General features: G+C 41.5%; 1 protein-coding gene across 5 annotated transcripts in view; it reads left to right on the top strand.

Moving 5' to 3' along the window:
• The window catches only part of Utrn (utrophin), a 495,948-nt gene that overhangs the window by 468,856 nt on the left and 7,652 nt on the right, over positions 1–19,440 (top strand). For all 5 annotated transcript variants that reach the window (XM_036169031.1, XM_036169034.1, XM_036169032.1 and 2 more), the window contains 7 exons: positions 2,806–2,844; positions 3,060–3,125; positions 4,176–4,241; positions 10,747–10,905; positions 11,269–11,509; positions 14,415–14,523; positions 15,954–16,046. In XM_036169031.1, coding sequence (XP_036024924.1) covers positions 2,806–2,844; positions 3,060–3,125; positions 4,176–4,241; positions 10,747–10,905; positions 11,269–11,509; positions 14,415–14,523; positions 15,954–16,046 — 773 coding nt within the window. The remainder of the gene's footprint in view (positions 1–2,805; positions 2,845–3,059; positions 3,126–4,175; positions 4,242–10,746; positions 10,906–11,268; positions 11,510–14,414; positions 14,524–15,953; positions 16,047–19,440) is intronic.

Below are 19,440 nucleotides of genomic sequence, written 5' to 3' on the forward strand. Positions count from 1 at the left end.
AGTTTATTCTGAGAGTACTGGAGGACTTTGAGAGTTCATAGGTAATGCTAAAAGAGGAAAAAGTAGTCAGTGGTTCAGGAAAGGTGATAACATAAAATTACCCTTCCTAAAGTGAACCTTGTTAGGAGTGAGGGGCCTTCACTACCACAGGAGCCATGGTCATGTCTTGAGGTGGTAGGGGTGTTATTAGAGACAATACATCATCATATTGTAGGCGAGCATTATAGAAGCACAAAGAAAGTTGTCTTGGGGGCTAGGGAGATTTCTCAGTGGTTAACAGCACTAGCTGCTCTTCCAAGGACCTGAGTTCAATCCCAGAAATGATGTCAGATGGGTCTCAAACTGTATCTCCAGCTCCAGGGAGTCCAATGCCCTCTCCTAACCTCCAGAGGTACCCATACACATATGGCGTGTACCTACATGATGTAGACACAGTGGCATATACACAGACAAATAAAAATAAGTCTTGAAAAGAAAGTCACCTGAAGGTAAAAGGTAGAAGAGGTAAAGATAGCCATTGTTGACAGCATGGTAGGGGCAGGAAGTGTACAATCCAGAGAGAGAGAGAAGTTGGGGGTCTTGGCCATAGCTCCACATGAGTGAGATTAGGAAGTCTATTTGTTTATACTTCTACATTACATTGGAGGAGACAAGAACCAACCAGAGCCACAGGGGGCTTGTCAGTTCACTGTCCCAGGGGACAAACCAGAGGGGTTGCCAGGTCTGGGGTCTTAAAGCAGCAGGCATAATCTAACTGGTAGGACCAGTTACCAGCTTGCAGGCAAATGGATTAAAGAGACAAAAGACAAGAAGTATGAGGAGACTGATGGGAATTCGAGTCATTAAAAGGGCCACCAAGTTCTTTAAAGTGTATGGTTGGATTTCATAGACTCAATATCTACATTTTAGAGTCTAATTCTTCAAATATTGTATGAAACCCCCTGCTCAGCAGCTACATTGAAAAACAAGAAGCTCCATTATTAAGTCAGTGGCAACTCACAGACCGGTGTTGCCATTGTTTTATGTATGATTTACTTACCTACATTTGGGGGCTGGGGTGGCATTCAGGACCTCATGCGTGTTAGACCAGCAGTCTTGTCGAGCGAGCTCAACCCTCCTTAACCATAGGTCCTAGGTGTGAAGTACTTTGCCATTCTTTCTTCCTAGAGAACTAAATTGTGAGCATCTGTCACGATTTTTCCCTCCCAACCAAAATCCTCTGAAGGAAAAGAAACCTAGCTCGAGTTTGTACCTCTGTTTCTGTTCTGTGATACTGTCCATTAAAACATGTTTGTCTTTTAAGAAACCCTTCAGCCCAGGTTTCTGCTCCCGCCGTTCTTAGTTCACAAATCACTTCTGGGCCAACAATTACCTTCCAGAGAATCAGTCAAGCCATTCTGCGAAGCTTTGCCAAGGCCTCTTAAACACACACACACACACACACACACACACACACACACACACACACACATACACACACACACACACACCCCAGTAGGCATTGATCTTCTATTGAAAGCTTATATCAAATGTTGTCCTACACTTCAATTTCAGAGATGATCTCCTAAACAGTTACTGTTTTAGGAAGGGTGCTGTAAATCTGTCTGTCTCCTAACATTTAGTATCCCTATTTGGGGATACTGAGTAGTACTGATGTGCTAAAGACGGGGGATAATACTGTTGCTCCATTGTCCCTGCTTCTACTTCCTACTTTAAACATACACAGTTAACTCTAACTACAGAACAGGTGTTTTGACAGACATACAGGTTGAATGCTCTTTTTTGAAAGTAGGTCTAAGGAGATTTAGCTTCCCCCAAGAAGATGACCTTCCATCTCTTTAACCTCTGCCCTGCACACATCATCTTATGCTTCACAGCAGGAGATAATGAGATCATTAACCATGTCTCAAGTTTGCACATATAATAGAAAAGGAAGTCTAGAAGGATTTTGCTTGAATCAGCATTAGCTTTTTCAGACATGTTACATAATTAAGCAGAGTACTAATTTTCTTTCTGCATTCATTGGGTAATTCATCATTACCTTCCCTCAAAAGTTAGAGTTTAAACTACCTTTTAATTGGAATGCACTGTTTCGATGGCATTTCATTGGTATTTGGGGGCTCCCAGGGGGTCTGAGAGAGTAGGGCTTCCCACATGTTGCAGGTGGCACTACATAAGCCAGCCTCAGACCAAAGTCCAGGTTCAAGCAGAATACATTTGCCAATCTAGTTTCCTAGAGTAAATGTCTAGGTAACACCATACTAGATGGAAGCCTGCCCGCTCTTAGAGAAGTCGCTCTCAGTGTGCTGATGATTGGACTCTGAGTAGGATATGCAAAGGCAGGAAGGCTTCACTCTTCTCAGTGTATCTCAAGTTGAGAAACTTGGTGTATACATGACTTGAACTTTTGTATTTCTGGATAAAGAAAATTCTTTTTTGCTTCCATTCTGATATTGATAGTTTAATAAGTAGGTAATATATTCACCTTTCTGATCAAGTTTCTCCTCCAAGAAAAACAAAAATATAATTTCTAGAACATTGTCTTTGGACAGCCTATAATTTGGGGCGATTTTTGGCACAGTCTACTGATCTTCTCAGTCTGACTGTTCTAAAATGTGATGACTGTCTTGAAATACATATGTCGTAAGAGCTGGCAAAGTGGCTCTTGATTTCCGCGGCGGTGGTGAACATCGAGGTAGCCGAACGTGAGTGGAAGATGACTGGGAACCCCACTCCTTCCGCTTTGGTCTGAAAGCGCTCTAAATGTCGGTTCTGTGACTTTTGTCTCTCTCCCCCTCTCTGCAGTCCTGTCACACTCATCAGTATGTGGCCAGAGCACTATGAGTGAGTATTCACAGCCCCCATGCACAGGAGGGGAGTTCTGATCAGGCGCACTGCATTAGCATGGGTCCACACGCTACTGTTCTTCCCTCCTGGGTGACGCCACCGGTGGTTTGTTTGCATGACAAATTCATTACTTAACTAACCTTCTACCTGGTAACGTCTGTCTGTCTGTCCAGACTGAGAGTGAAGCCCTTGCCTTTCTTTTCTCTTCGCAGCCCCTCACACTCCCCTCAGCTGTTTCATGATGACACCCACTCAAGAATCGAGCAATACGCCACGCGGTAAGAGACCGATAGGCATCCCCTGCTCTGACCCCCACACCCCCACCCCGAGTATTTCTGCTTGTGTAGTTGTTCAATGCTCCTGACAGACCTTGCTGTGGGAGTGCATTCGCAGAAGTCATGGTTCTATTACATGCGGAACCTGGGCCTTTATCTTTCCATGGTGTGATTTACACGTTACCAAACACCTGCTATGTATTCTATGAAGAGTAGATTTCAATAGGCTGCAATTACAGAGCTGCTGAGACCGCAAACATGGAGCAGGCAGGGATCCAGATAATATAACCTAGTTTCAGTGGATGAAAGTAGTGATTGGAGCTCCTCTCCAGAGACCATGCACATATGAATTGCAATATGTAATTAAACTTATGTTAATGCCTGATTGTTAGGGTTTGTCTTTAAATCCCCAAACAATGCAAAAAGTGTGCAGAGCTTTCAGGAAATTGCTTAATACCAACCATGGGTGATCCTGGAAGCCAGCTGTGTCCAAAATCTCTAGTTTAAGACCCATTAAAACAAATGGTAACATTTGAGCTGAATTGAGACTAAGTCAAATTTTTGGAGAAAGGCACTCTTGGGCTGGTAGAGAACATGCTGTGAAAAGACTGTGGCTTCTTTACTGATCCACAGGAGGGAAAGGAGTTGAGAGACCATGGGATGCCAAAACCTTGGGCTAGAGGGCTAGTAGCACAGAGCCAGTGGCCCAAGAGTTAGCTCACATTGTAGATGGAGAAAAGTCATGGTGACTTTTCAGACCTGAGAGAAACATACTTAGATTTGTGTGTGAAGGATATTTTACTCCAGTGGGGACCAGCTAGAGGGCCTGGGAGCTCCATTAGAAGACTGTACACTGTAGTGTAAGATAATAGCCTACAGACCCTATGAGAGTGGTAAGCAAATGGCCCCTCACCAGGAGAGATGTTTTCCATTCAACCTCTGTGTGATATCTGGAGCCTTTTCTGTTTACAGAATTCATGAAGATTTAAAAATAATGGATGACCACACCAGTTGTGGCCACATGATTTTAGTCCCTTGTGTTTGTATTTTCAGACTGGCCCAGATGGAAAGGACAAATGGATCTTTCCTGACAGACAGCAGCTCTACCACAGGAAGCGTGTAAGTGCATCCTGAATTGAATCTTCCCAGGAGGCTGCCTGAAAGGGTTTTGCTTTGAAAGAGTATCTTGGCGATTAGGGCCAAGGCAGGCTACAAAAATCACAACACCTCATGCAAAAGATTTACTGGGGAGGTCTGTGGGGGGAGGGCAGGGCACACAAAAGTCTGCCTCTGAACAGGATGGAAAAACAGAGGTGACCAGGTTGTGATGGCGGGCTTTATAGGGGGGTATGGAGCATACATATAGGGAAAATACATCATAGTGGGAACATGTCACATTAATGATGACAGGAACATTGGTGGTGAGTCATTGAAGGCAAGAGGAACCTGGTTCTGGAATGTGGGACATTCTTAGCTGACTAACATTACCTCCCTGTGTTATGGTCTCAGAAATAATCTTCATGAACCATGGCCTCGGAGTTGGGATCCCAATCAAAATCGATGTGTGTTTCCAAATGTCTGTGCATATTTTTGCTTTTAAGTCATCTTAGTGTAAATGAAATATGTTTATTTACTTATTTGTTTATGTCAATGAATCAGCTCACCTGCTCTAGAACAATCAGATTGCTTTATAATAAAATAATATTGATATGCACTTTTGTGGATGTGCGTTATATGTTTGTATTTCTGTGGGTGTGTCTACATATGTATATAGGTGCATGTGTTTGCACATGTGTGTGGAGGCCAGGCATCAACATCAGGTGTCTTTCTCAATTGTTCTCCACTTGACCTTTTTGAGACAGTCTCTCTCAGTGAAAATGGATCTCATTTATTTGGCTAGGTTGGCCAGCCAATAAGCTCTAGGAATCTTGTCTTTCTCTACTCCCCACCTCCAGGCCCCTTGATTCCTATCAGCCTTAGTGTTGCAGATATGTGCTCCCACACCTAGATTTTATACCAGTGCTGGGGATTCGAACTCAAGTCCTCATGATTCCATGCCTATCACTTTGCCAAATGAGTTATCTCTGCAGCTCATAATATTGCCATTGAGTGATAATTTTAAAATACACTTCCATAGAATCGGCACACTTTTGCAACCCCTCTTTTTTCTGCTCACTAACATTTTCTCCATAGCCTCTGTTCTCTTAGCAATGCTATCCACACATGCTTAGACCTGCAGTTCAATTGAAAGTAACTCCCTTGCAAATATTTTATTTTATTAGGAAGCGAGAAAAGCCTCATTGACTTTAGAATATCTTTTTAAAATAGCTTAAAAGCTGGATATTTTATGTCTGGCTTCCTCACTGTGAGGCTTCAGCTTGGTTGTGGAATGCTCTTGGCAATTGCTTTCTCTCTGATGATCCACTATAATAGATCTTCTTTCTTTGGAACTTGTTTTGACCTTGTTTTTCACATTACTTATGAGATGATGTATAAGAGGCTTCTGTAGTTTCGAGTTGATATTACTTGTGAGCTCAGTATGGTTTGACCAGACAAAGAGGCTTAGGAGGAACAGAGAATATCTAGAACATAATGCCTACATGGTTTTCACTAGCAAAGACTGGAGAAAGCCAAGTAGAATAACTTAAGCCAGTGGTTTTCAACCTTCCTAATGCTGTGACCCTTTAATACAGTTCCTCATGTTGTGGTGACCCCCCAACATAAAATTAGTTTTGTTGCTATTTTATAACTGTAATTTTGCTAGTGTTATAAATAGTAATGTAAATGTCTGGTAAGCAGATGCTCTTAGGTGACCCCTGTGAAAAGGTCATTAGACCCTCAAAGGGGTTGTGACCCATATGTTGAGTACCACTGCTTAGCAAACTGATAAAGATGTCTCCCTCATGTGTGTTTTATGGCCCATTTGTCATTAAACTTATACATGGATGGTCTTGTGAAATTTTTCAATTTTAAACATCAAAGTTCGGCATCTTGGCACTTAATCATATAGTCATGACTTAAGCATCATTATTCAGGTGTTATGAACCAGAAACCATTTCCAGCTCAAGATAACAAAGCGTTTGCTCTGTTCCTTCATATGTAACCTACTAGCAGGCATTTCACCTAAAGTAATTAAGTATCTTAAGTAACTTTTAAATCAGCCTAATTCTTACCAGTGTTGAAAGTAGTGGGGAATTAAATGCAAGAAATTAGTTAAGATAAAAGTCTAACTTCTTTAACATGTTTATTTTTGTATGTGAACAGAGTACAGGCAATGTTCAAATTGAATATACACTGTCTTCAAATTAAAATAAACACTATTTTAAATTTTATCACTAATGTTTCAGAACAGAGAAGATAACTGGATGATTAGCAGCTGAACAGATTTAATATGCTGCCATTTGATGTGATGATTCATTCAACAGATGTTTATTTTATTCCTAGAGTACAAACATACAGTAAAACGATGGAGCCACTTGTGAGAGGCAGTTATTTGTAGGCTATTTGGTAGAGCCCTACTCAAATTGGTATGTCCTCACATGTATGTGCAATTACAATTAAATTAAAATATTAAGAGACAGGGCTCAGAACCCACTATCCCTGTTATTTTGGTTTTGTTTTTTATTGTTTGCTTCTTTTCTTTTCTTTTCTTTTCTTTTCTTTTCTTTTCTTTTCTTTCCTTTTCTTTTCTTTTCTTTTCTTTTCTTTTCCTTCTCTTCTCTTCTCTTCTCTTCTCTTCTCTTCTCTTCTCTTCCCTTCTCTTCTCTTCCCTTCCCTTCCCTTCCCTTCCCTTCCCTTCCCTTCCCTTCCCTTCCCCTCCCTTCCCCTCCCTTCCCCTCCCTTCCCCTCTCCTCCCCCTCCCCTCCCCTCCCCTCCCCTCCTCTCCCCTCTTCCTTCCTTCCTTCCTTCCTTCCTTCCTTCCTTCCTTCCTTCCTTTCTTGACAGGATTTTACTATGTAGCACATGCTGGCCTCAAATGCCCAATTTTCTACCTCACCCTGTGACGTATTCTTGAGGACAGTGATGACAGGCATGTGGCACCACCTTACCTAATTTTACTATCCTCTCTGCCCAGGTTTATGCTTAGTCAGGTGACGTGCAGCTGTGTGTCTTCTTCACGCTTGGTATGGAACGATGAGCTAACAGTCGCGGTGAAAACCCTTCCACCACAGATCTAGGAAAGGCCATGGTCAATGCTTTCTTCTTTTGTTTGTTTGTTTGTTTGTTTGTTGTACCTCCAGCAACATCCAGCATGCCTGTAGTTTGAGGTGGCTTTGATCCCTCAAATTTGATCGTGGAAATAATTCCCTGTCCTCTCCCCAAGCATTCCCCTCCATGAAATCTTTCATTGTTTATTGCACTCTCTCGTGTCATAGGATGCTAATTTCTTAGCCTGGAATACGTACCAGTTTCCCAACTTTAGTCCCCACATACATCCAGTCTCAAGCACTCATTAGTTTTCCTAAAGCCTGACTCTGGATGATTTATCGAGGCATTGATTTTAAGGCTACTAAGCACCTTTATAGGAAGAGCTGGTCATATAAATGTAAGAAAGGTTGATCATAAACAACATAAGGGACAGGACTCAGGATAGCCCTAGGGACCCTTAGGCCACAGTTCCTGAGGCCTTTGCCAGGTTCTCACTCCATCTACTTTCTGCCATTGGGTGGATCGAAGTGGGAGTGTGGCCATAGTTTACATTGGAATTACTGCTTCTAAGAATGAAACCCGGAAAAGACCATTGGTTTTAAAAGGCTATCAAGATAATCACAGTTCTTTTATCATGTGATAGGTACTGATTTTGTAATGTAGATAGTATTTACTATGTGCAAAAAACACAGTATAATTACACTCCATTTAACGATACTTCTTGGTGCAGGCCTACATTTTAAAATACTTTCTATTTCAGCATGGTGCATACTATTGATATTTAATGAGCCTAATCTGGTGCATGATGTAGCATCTACATAATGAGGGTGCTTTTGGTTTTTATTATACACAATTAAAGACTAGAATGTATCTATTTTTTGAATTTAACCTTTACGACTAATAATCTATGAAAAACATTTAAGGTCCAAATTATAGGCTACAAATGAATTATTTCTATTCTTTTAAAAATTTTTGTAGAGATGGCTTTAATTCTCTTCCACACACTATAACAAACAATGTACTGTTAGGAGCCATGATAATTATAACAAAGAGCTGTACCCTATCCAGTTCAAAAAAGAGGAAAACTTACATAAACGTTGACAACAAAATGCTTCCCAAATAGAATTTCAAGGGATTTCCCAGTGCCCAGCTTTAAAAAATATTTATTACCTCCCTCTCCCTCCCTCCTTCCCTCCCTCCCTCCCTTCCTCCTTCCCTCTCTCCCTCTGTGTGTGTGTGTGTGTGTGTGTGTGTGTGTGTGTGTGTGTGTGTTTTGAAAGTCAGAGGACAACTTATGGGAGTAAGTTCTCTCCTTCCATCTGCTGGGTCCTGGAGATCAAACTCAGGTCATCTGGCTTAGAGCAACTGCTTTCCCTGCTGCGTCATCTTGCTGGCCCTCCCTGCCAGATTTCTGTTTGATTTCTCTGTGTGGCTAGCCTAGCAGTTCTGTCAGCTCTGCAGGGATAGTATACCCATTTTTCTGTTCTCCAGGAGATTTTATAAGGGCTCCTTTTGTTCCCCGAGAGACCTCGCATTTACTAATAACAGTGAAAAGATGATGCCATAGCCAACTCTACCTCTTATACTATCTACCTGCTTTATTTGTTCATTCTACCTGTGTTGTAAATAGCCCATCAACACCCCTGGTCAAAGGCATTGAATAGGAAGAGGGGGGTCAAGTTAGACACTTAGGCTTAGCCAAAGTCTATGGCTTTTATTTTTAATACACATATGTATGTATACACACATTAACATGTATGGGTATATACAGTGATAGTGTACAGTCAGTCTCTCTCTGGTGGGTCGGGGAAGAGAAAGGGAAACTACATGCAGGAAGGAGGCCCAGTAAGTTATCAGTGAGTCACTGGAGCTCTGTTCAGGTCCTTAGGCAAGCCTAACACCCAGTTTTCTCTTTGGCTTCATTGTGTCTCTGATCTTTGTGCCGGAGCACACCATATCCAAGAAGTTATAGATGCAATTTCAGATACCTGAGCAAAGGTATGAGACGCCAAGGATGGATTTTGTGTCATGCACAAGAATCAGAATGTTTGCCCAGTAGCCGGTATGAGATACTTATCTGTACGAGAGCAGAAGCCAAGCAATCTCAAGGCCCAGGAGAAACAGTGAAAGGTCCAGGACTGCAAGGTTCTCCTTGGCTGTTTTAGGACATGCTGTGGTCCAGGACAACAGACAAGGATGCTGAGATTTCCCTGTGGCCACACAGCTTACAATGAAGGTTCAGCCACAGGACAGTTCCATTTTAAACTCTGGTGGCCATATCACTTACATCTTACTTTCCTGAGGCCTAATCCCTTATCTCCTCTGCTGGTCAACAACTATGGAAATGGGCCAGATCCAGTGTGCTAGAGGGCTCTATAATCTCATGAGCCAGGAGATGTGGCAGTCACACCTTCTTGAGGACATCCAACTAGATCTGCCTGGAAAAGATAGAAAAGATAGTCCTGACAGACTTGGCTTTGTCTCCTTCATCCATCTACCCTACTGCTGATGTGTCTACTTAAGTAACAGATCATTAAATGAGGAACCTCACTGAATTAAATGCAATTAATGATTTAGTGAGGAATAGTGGTCCTAAAAATTATTTGTGATTGTACCAGATAAAATATCTGTTGCTATTTTTATAAATGTATACAACTGCATCTATGCTGTTAGTTAAATAAAAATGTAAGTTAAAAATCCTTTGGATTATCAAACATGACAAAATTGGTCACAACCAAATCTAAAGATCAGTTGTTTTTGGCTCAGTGTTCTGTTAATCTACTGTTTTGGTAGTCATTGAGTGATATGTTTGCCTATAACATCTTAAACTTCTATATTAACTGCTTCTAGGCATGTCCAACCTTTGGACATTGTAACATTATGTTGTTATCTGCAAATATGTTGGAACACATCCCAAGCTAATTCTGGGCTGCATGCATCCTATGGCCATAAGGTGGGAAACACCCAGTTATTTATAGGAACTTACTATTCTTATTTATAGGAACTTCTGTGTCTTATTTTATCTTCTCTGTAGAGTGGATTGACTCTTTGGGGATTGTGAGAATCACAGATTATGACACTCATGTTTTGAAATGTTGAGTTCATCATACACAAGCCCTGAATATCCAACCTGCGTTTTCTTTTTTGTTCTTTTTTGTTTTTTTTGTTTTTTTTTTTTTTTTTTGAGATAGGGTTTCTCTTTGTAGTTTGGAGCCTGTCCTGGAGCTCACTCTATAGATCAGGCTGGCCTCAAGTCACAGCGATCCACCTGCCTCTGCCTCCTGCGTGTCAGATTAAATGTGTGTGCCACCACTGCCCAGCCAGCCTGACTTTTCATAGGAATATCACAGAGACACAGAGTTCCAAGGCAGCCTGGTCCAGCTACCAGTCCCAGCATCATTATTGTTACTTCTTGTGTGCTCAGAGACCTCACCACCCAGATGTGAGCCGCTGTCTATCTTCTTTGTCTTGCTAGGGAGGACGAGCATGCCCTCATCCAGCAGTACTGCCAGACACTGGGCGGGGAGTCTCCCGTGAGCCAGCCACAGAGTCCAGCTCAGATCTTGAAGTCCGTGGAGAGGGAAGAGCGCGGGGAACTGGAGCGGATCATTGCTGACTTGGAGGAAGAACAAAGGTGTGCTAGACCCAGCAAGAGAAAATACTTTCCTTCCTGGGAAGGCCAACAGCCCCTCTCTGCCCTCTTTTTAGAGCTGTGTCAAAGACATCACAATGAGGTTGAGGTTTGGGAGGGTATTAGCTGGCTAGGATGGAAGTGGAGCCTGCTGCAGCTGAGCTGAGTTTTGTTCAGGGAGCCTGGGGGGCTCTTTCTTGAAACCCATTTTCTTCCTCCTCCTCCTTCCTGTTAGTAAATGTTTCTCCATAGGAGGAAGTTAAGAAGTACAAGTTAAATTTGGAGTTCCTAGACAGTTTGGGAGAGAAGAGGATAGACCTTATAATAATTCTGTTGCTTTGTTTTGCTTTTCCTTTTCTGTATTAGGAATCTGCAGGTGGAATACGAGCAGCTGAAGGAGCAGCACCTGAGAAGGGGTCTCCCTGTGGGCTCACCTCCAGAGTCTGCCGTATCTCCTCATCACACATCCGAGGACTCAGAACTTATTGCGGAAGCTAAACTCCTTCGGCAGCACAAAGGGCGCCTGGAAGCGAGGATGCAGATTTTGGAAGATCACAATAAACAGCTGGAGTCTCAGCTGCACCGCCTCAGACAGCTTCTGGAGCAGGTAGGGATGTGGAGTCCTGGGCCTCTACATGGCACCTCCCAGAAGCCTGGGTCTGGCCATGGTAACTGTTAAGATAACCACCTTCAATTAATTCTTCACTGCCACAGTTAATTCAGTGTTTATTGGCTTAGAAATCCCTGTTCATGTGTACAAATGTAATCTTCACCAATACAAAAATGTGTTTTCCCATCTGACTGTAGAATTTCTTCTTCTTTTGTGCTGAAATCTCAGCTTGGAATATTTTAATTTAAAAAGAAAAATCTTGTGATACACATGAGCCTGCATACAGAAAGCTTCCATGGAGATTGGGGACAGCAAGTGACCTAAAATCTTCCATCTAACTCTTCCTTCCAGTGAACCAGGAGTGAGCAGATATCTCAAAAATCACCCAAGGAACATAATGCTATTTGTTTGCTGTTGTCATTTCCTAACACTGGTCTAGGGTTCCATAGCAGTGGCTTGCAAACTTTCTTGACAATGAGAAGCACAGTTTAGATTGAGAGGAAAATGTGTTTATGATGAATCCAAAATAATGCGCGCCTTTAACAGAGATGGCACCTCTTACCCTGTGTTCCCTCTTTTTCCTTCGCTCCTTCCCTTTTCCCTTTCCCTGCTTTTTCCCTTCATCTCCCTGCTTTTTCCTTCCCCCTCTCCCCTCCCCCTCCCCTTCCTCTTCTCTTGCTTTTATTTCTTAATATCAACCAGAAGCTGATACACTCCTTTTACAGTTCAGCACTGATTAATAACCTACAATTATGAAAAAAACCACTGTCCTTTGGTGTACAAAAGAAGCGTAGGGTATGGCTTCTGCCTGTCTGCTCCTAGCCATCGTGTGAGAGAAGACAGCACAGCTAAGACATGGCATGGTCCGTGGCTTGACTGACAACGTGAGGAAGAGAGCCAGCTCACAGAACTAGCAGTGAAGGAGGCTCTGCTGTAGATGCCTGTAGGGCCGAATCCCCACCAAGAATTTCCTGACTGGCCCCAGCATCATGTCACAGTTGCCTTTTTCTCCAGCCTATGTGGTGTAGCATCTGGTGACATCCTAAAGGAGATGCCTTTTTTCCCACCAATGATGCATTCCATCAAAGCAAAAACAACCTTTCTCCAAGGGATTTGCTTACATTTGAGAAAGCCCATCTTGACATAGCTGCCATCGGGGTCTTTTTATCCTGTCAGGATTCTTGAAAGCATTATAATTTGTGCATTACCTACATTGTGAGCAGTAGACCTCTTGCCTTCCTTTAGCTGTTTACTTTTCTCTCTGCCCATCACTGTAGAGTTTCATTGACATGGCTGTGGGGGTCATTTACCTAAAAGCTTGGAGATTCTGTATATTTAGAAAATAGTGGTTTTTGAAGTGAATCCAGACTTGGCTTTCTGTTAAGACCTCGGAATGTCTGCTTGATCCTAACCTCAATATCACATACACTGGAGGCAGGGAGGGCATGTAGAGTGAATTTGAACTTCCTGAGTAGTGCCTAAATAGAGGATAAGTTTCTTTGTGTGAGTGCTTGAGCAGTGGATCTCAACCTGTGGGTCACGACCCCTTTGCGTGTGGGAGGTTCAAGTGATCCTTTCATGGGGGTTGCATATAAGATATCCTCCACATCAAATATTTACATTATGATTCATAACAGTAGCAAAATTACAGTTATGAAGTAGCAGCAAAAATAATTGTAGGGTTTGGGGTCAGCACGACCTGAGGAACTGTATTAAAGGGTCATAGCATTAGGAAGGTTGAGAACCACTGGCTTAGAGCATCAAGTGTTAATGTACACACCTTAGTTTCCACCTGGAACCATCCCAGAAGCTTGCTTGCAGCCTTTGCTCAGCTGCAGCTTGTGGATGCTCTTAGGAAGAAAGAAAAGGCTCGTGGGCTCACTCTAAGCTCACCCCACTCCCTCCATCCTATTAGACCCAGCGCCTAATGGCTCATGTGCTTTCAGACTTACACAGTAATGCTTTTGGAACTAGCCGATACCCATGTGGCTCAGACTATCTCAGTCTGTGATGCTTTTATCTCTTTGTAACGATTTAGCATAAGTGCCAGAAGTAGATGGGAAATTTAACTCAGTATGAACAGGGGAAGCTACCAGACTTCAACTAATAGAGATTTAATGGAGAATCTGCATTAACAAGTAACTTCTACATCCCCATGCTCTAGATCCTACTTTCTATTTGGACCATGTGCTTCTCAGCACACCCATCACCAGTTCAAAGATATGCCCAGTAGCTATTCTGAAGGGTTTGCCCTGCATCAGGCTGTGAAAATGGCTTTAGAAAGACTCATTCATCATTCTCCTGACAAAATTCTATGACAGGGCTATGGCCAGTTGGTAAAGCTTTTTAGCACAGCTTTCTCTTGACTCTTGCGTGCACCCCAAGATAACATTGAAGCAGTTCATACACACAACACCTGTGACACAGAAGGTTCTGTAGTTTGCCTCGGACTATACCACTCCTGAGCTGCACAGCCAGGATCGGCATTCAACCTGCTGAATACAAAACCACTCTGATAAATACTCTCTGGACGTCACCTCGGAAGGGAGCAATTTTGAAAGTTAGAACATTGGCCATTTTAGAAGGCCAATGCTAGTTTCTGAAGAGGTAAACCCGACCTACTTCTAAGTTCACTAGGTTGATATAAAAATAATGCAGAATTTGAAAGACAGAGATAGCAGAAATAAATCCTGCAGCTTAACCCAGTGAGTCCTTCAAAGGACAAAGATGGAAAGAGCGTGTGGTACTCATGCTCCCATGCAGCCAATGCTGAAATGCATCTGAAGGCACCCAAAGACAAGCGCTTGTTTAGGCTCTTCTGCCCATGGTTGGGGGTGAGGGAGGAAACCCCATTCCTTCTAGGTTCCATGAATTCTTCTAATTTCTTCCTATGTGGTTTCAGCCTGACTCTGACTCCCGCATCAACGGTGTCTCCCCCTGGGCTTCGCCACAGCATTCTGCACTGAGCTACTCCCTGGACCCCGACTCGGGCCCACAGTTCCACCAGGCAGGTGGGTGTCACTGAGGCAAAGCCCATGCACACAGTCCACTTGGGATTCAGCTCTCTCTTTTGTTTTTCAGTTAGTCAGCGTTCTTACATCTGGGTGCTTTAAGCGTAAAACCTTATTCTCTCTAGCCTGCAGTGAATGCAGAGCCATTTGAATAATATCAAAAAACACTTTAGTTATGATGTGCTGGTTTGTAAAATGTGTGGGAGTGGGTTCAATTTTGGCAAATGATGAAAAGTGCTTTTTTCATTTGAAATAAGCAAGAAATTAATGTTTTCTGCTTTGAGAATAGTCTGTGGTGTGTGTGTGTGTGTGTGTGTGTGTGTGTGTGTGTGTGTGTGTGTATGTACTATATGTACAGATGTGTGTGAAGGTGCTCCCAGAGGCCAGAGGAGGACATCAGTGTCCAGCTCTCAGTCTCCACTTATTCTTTGAGACAGGGTCTCTCACTAAACCTGGAGCTAGGGTGACCAGCAAGCCCCAGCAATCTCTCTGTCTCACCTCACCCCCTCATCACTAGAAGTTACAAGCACACATGATCACAGCCAGCTTTTGAGGGGGACTCTGGCATCCAAACTCAGGTCCTCATGCCTATGCAACAAGCAGTCTTACGTACTGAGCCCCCCATCTCTTCAGCCTCTGAGAATGAATATTTACAATATATTATTTCTGAACAATTTTTACAGTTGTATTCCAAATCCAATGCTGCAGAACATCACCAAACATGGTTTTCTCTACTTTATCCCTCCTCATCTCAGTGGACATGGCTCTGCTCGCCCTCCAAGGCAGAAGTGCCACCAACGCCATCAGCCACCATGGGCACCTCTCCCTGACAGTTATGGTGTTAAAAACACTATTGTGGTTTCAGTCCTAGAATACATATCAAAGCACAAAGAACTATAGAACATAGATTTCTTTTATGTCAAGATAAAATAGCTTGTGATAAAGGCTCCAAAGTAAAAATGAAAAGAAGAAAGAAACTGGTAGAATATTTTTATGTGCAAAGTAATGGATTTTCAACTAACACATTCGCATCAAATCCACTGTTACTTATTTTTCAGTTTTATACTTTCTTGTGGTATATAAATTTGTCCACACACACTCATAGAATATATTTTTAACTATATAAAAGTCTATTGCTGGGGCTGAGGATATACCTCAATGGTAGAGTATCTCCTAGCTTTTACAAAGACCTGTGTACAGTCCGCTGTGTGTCTCTCTATACTATATGTGTATATGTGTTATATTACACATGTCAAATGAACACACATGTTTCTCCTAATTCCCTAATTCTAAAATTGTTCTTTTCAATGGGAATTCATATCCATTAATATTTTGAGGGCTGGTTGCAGCATTTTTACCTGCACGGGGTTCTTTGGTAGAAGGATGTGCATTAATGTCAAGCTCCCTGCTCTTTCTGTCTTCTATCACAGCATCTGAGGACCTGCTGGCCCCGCCTCATGACACCAGCACGGACCTCACAGAGGTGATGGAGCAGATCAACAGCACGTTTCCCTCTTGCAGCCGTGAGTAGGGATGATTGTGACACCGCAGGGTGTCTGTCCTGTGTCCTTTCTCTTTCTCTTTCTCCCTCTGTCTTCTTTGGTGTGATAACAAAAGCCAGTGGTAGGAGCAAGGTGCAGGCTGTTCTGAAATGATACTGGCATATACATTGACAAAGAAAATGGAGCCCCACAGAGACGCCAGACAGATCATGAGATGCAATAAGAGTGTGATCTTGCTCTTGGAGATTTTCCCACATGGCTTGTAAGTGACTAATAAAGTCCAATAGAACAATGCCTGCATTTAGGACAAAACTTCCCATAAGTGCAGGCTACAAGATACTTGTGTAACTTCAAAGAAGAATGTTGAGGGTGTGCCAAAGTAGGATGAAAATAGCCTTTCTAAGGTAACTCCCTAACTTCCCTGAGACATATTGTCAGATGTCTTCATAGTCAGGCTCAGAAAGAGATTATTTCTGGCTTCCCCTTCCCTTTGGAAATGTGATTTTTTTTTCAAAAATAAGATAATCGTCATGTATAGAAGCCAAACAATTCACAGGGCCACAGATTATGAGTCTGAATTTTCCATACGAACAGCCAAGAACCAGAAAGGCGCCCAATGAGAGCGCTCCAAATCGCAGGGGAAATTACATAAGGATTTTAATCAATTGAGTTTTTTAAGTGGTTCCTCTCTGGCCTCTTGCCACCTTGCAGACTCTGCTGGGCTATTACCTTAGAGACCTCTGTGGTATCTCAGCAATGATCTGCTTGTGTCCATAGCCACACCACTTAAGTGTCATAGTTTCAAATACTTTTAAATATCATTACTGTGTCATTTATAATTCAGGGGCGAATCCTCTCAAACTAATGTTGAAGCCAGCCAGTCAATAAACTAAGATTTTTGTATAAATCTTAGGCTTTCATTTCACTGTTTATTTTAGCTCCATAGAAAATTCCATCCTAAGTGAGAAAAAAATATATATATCAGTTGTTGGTACTATAGATAAACATGTTAAATCTGTTATATTAATTGTAGTTCAAGGTTGAATTTCATTTGAGAGGTTTTTGTTCTGACTTATGTATGATTCAATGGCTCTTTTTTTATGAGTTAGAATTTCAAAATTAAAATTTCTGGAAACGCTTACATTTCACTCTGCTTCCACCTAAATGCATTCATCCTTTAAAAACAACTTCTGTAAATTGAATTCTGTCTTGAAGTTTTTATTTAAATGTCATGCTGGACCTTTTCAATCTAAAAATCTGTTGGCAATGAAGTCAAAGTGTGAAATATGCTTATATCTATGCTTTGTAAATAAATACAAAAATGTATAATTTCTGTATTGAAAACATTGTGCCACAAATTCAGGATTTTTATTTTTCAAGTCTCTTTCTCTAAGGCACTTCTAACTCTTTCCCAAAGCATATTCTAATCTGTGTATTTGATTTTAAAAATGTTCATCTATGCCTTGCTTAAGACAGACTATAATGAAAAATAAAATACTACAGCTATAGCATACCATTGCGTCTTCAGAGGTGAATGCTGCTGCCTGGTGCCCCCACCCCTGATGCAAATATATAATTCCCATTGGGTGGGGACAAGATGAGATGTTCACGGGTGATTGGTTCCTGAGATGAGATTCAGTCTCTATGGAGACCACACTGCAGAGGGTAAACCCTTCCCCTGCCTTGGGAATCTCTTTACCTGTGAAATCATCTACCTGTGACATCATCCTCAATGTTCACAGGGTAGTAATTTATAGAGGCTTGCAATTCTTTAAGAGGAAACTGTTGGTATTCTTCTTAAGTCTGTACATCCAACAGTGTTTATAATGTTGAAATTTTCTGTGGATGAGTACTCTTAGTTATTATGAAGAATTCAACTACCTCTTATTTAAGAAATGGTACATGGTATATTTTAGAATCCTGTGGAATTTACATGCTGTTTGTTTTACTTCTGAAAATGGCATTGTTTGCTCTTTTTCATTACTTATATTCATTTTTTTTGGATGACATAAAAAAATCTCCAAGATAGGGAATGTTTTCTGTTTTGTTTGAAAAAGGGCTTCATTGTCTCATTTATAAAATTGACACATATCTCAGAATTCTGACTAAAATTATTAAATCATTTCAAATCGGTACAGAATCAATTAGTGCATGGTGTAGACCTGGTACCTAATACACACTTCCAGACCATGTAGTCAGTGGTTTACTGGGATGGTAGTGTCTCTAGCTGGAGAGGCTTAGTGACTGAAAATTTCCCAGTATCACTTAAGAAGGTTTTGCAGGATTCATTAGTTTTAATGCTCCTTTGAAATTGCTCAGTTAGCAAATATTTTATTAAGTCTCTACAATTCCCAAAGCTTATTGACCACCTTTGGAAGTTTATCTAAATAAATAGGATTGGCACCCTCTCAATGCCAAAATGATCTCCTGAGTTTCTGTAACTAAGGAGAACTTTCAATTTGCTTGTAGCCAGTATGTGATCTGCATGTTAATCTTGACTTTTGATCCTTTGTGGATTAAAAAATTTGCATGGCTACAAATGAATTTCCACTTGTGGCAATTTTGGAATTAAAATGAGAGTCTGTATTCATAAATCCTAATTGCATGAATGCCGACTATAGCAGATTTTTTTTAAACCCATGTCTGCATGGTGTTGTGTGTAAGACTTTAAAATTCTTGCATTTTAAATTAATATCGCAGTTGGCCCTGAGGGCATCTTTGAATTGTGGTCTTTTAAAATGGCTTTGCATCTCAGAGCAACAAGGCAGGCATCACCATCTCATCCCAACTAAGAATTAGTGAATGGAATTTAATTTGTGCTGACAATTAGCCAATCATGTAGTAAAAATTCTACTGAAGACTATAATCATTTCTTTCTTAGCATAATATAGTTTTCTTATGTTGTTTAAATGTATGGAATATTTGTAGTGAGTTGAGTAATTTTTTGCTGCTAGAACCAATGCTTTTAGAATTATTATTAACCTACAGGCATATTTCCCCCTGTGACCTGCCTGCATGTGTCAAGCTTGAATGGCATCCATCAAAAACTCAAAATTTACAAAAGTATGATGATTTCCTAATTTTCTTAAAACACACACACACACACACACACACACACACACACACACATACACACAGAGTTTGTTCAGGGGATCTCCGACAGCCTTTTATTTGATTAAGAGAGATAGGAAGGCAAAATGGATTAGACTTCTGTCAGGGGTTTGACTATTATATATTCATTATTTAAGAGACAAGCAGAACTGTCTTTCAGATGGAATGTATATGTAACCTGTCCTATTAACAATTCAATTCAGCTACCCTGGGGTATAGCTCACATGCTTGTACAGGTTCACTCTTTTTTTTTTTTTCCTCCGGTGGAGCATACCTTTAGGACTGGGCTTGTTTTAGCCTAGTT

This window comes from Onychomys torridus, chromosome 19 (genome assembly GCF_903995425.1).
Source record: "Onychomys torridus chromosome 19, mOncTor1.1, whole genome shotgun sequence".
NCBI classification, from domain to species: domain Eukaryota; kingdom Metazoa; phylum Chordata; class Mammalia; order Rodentia; family Cricetidae; genus Onychomys; species Onychomys torridus.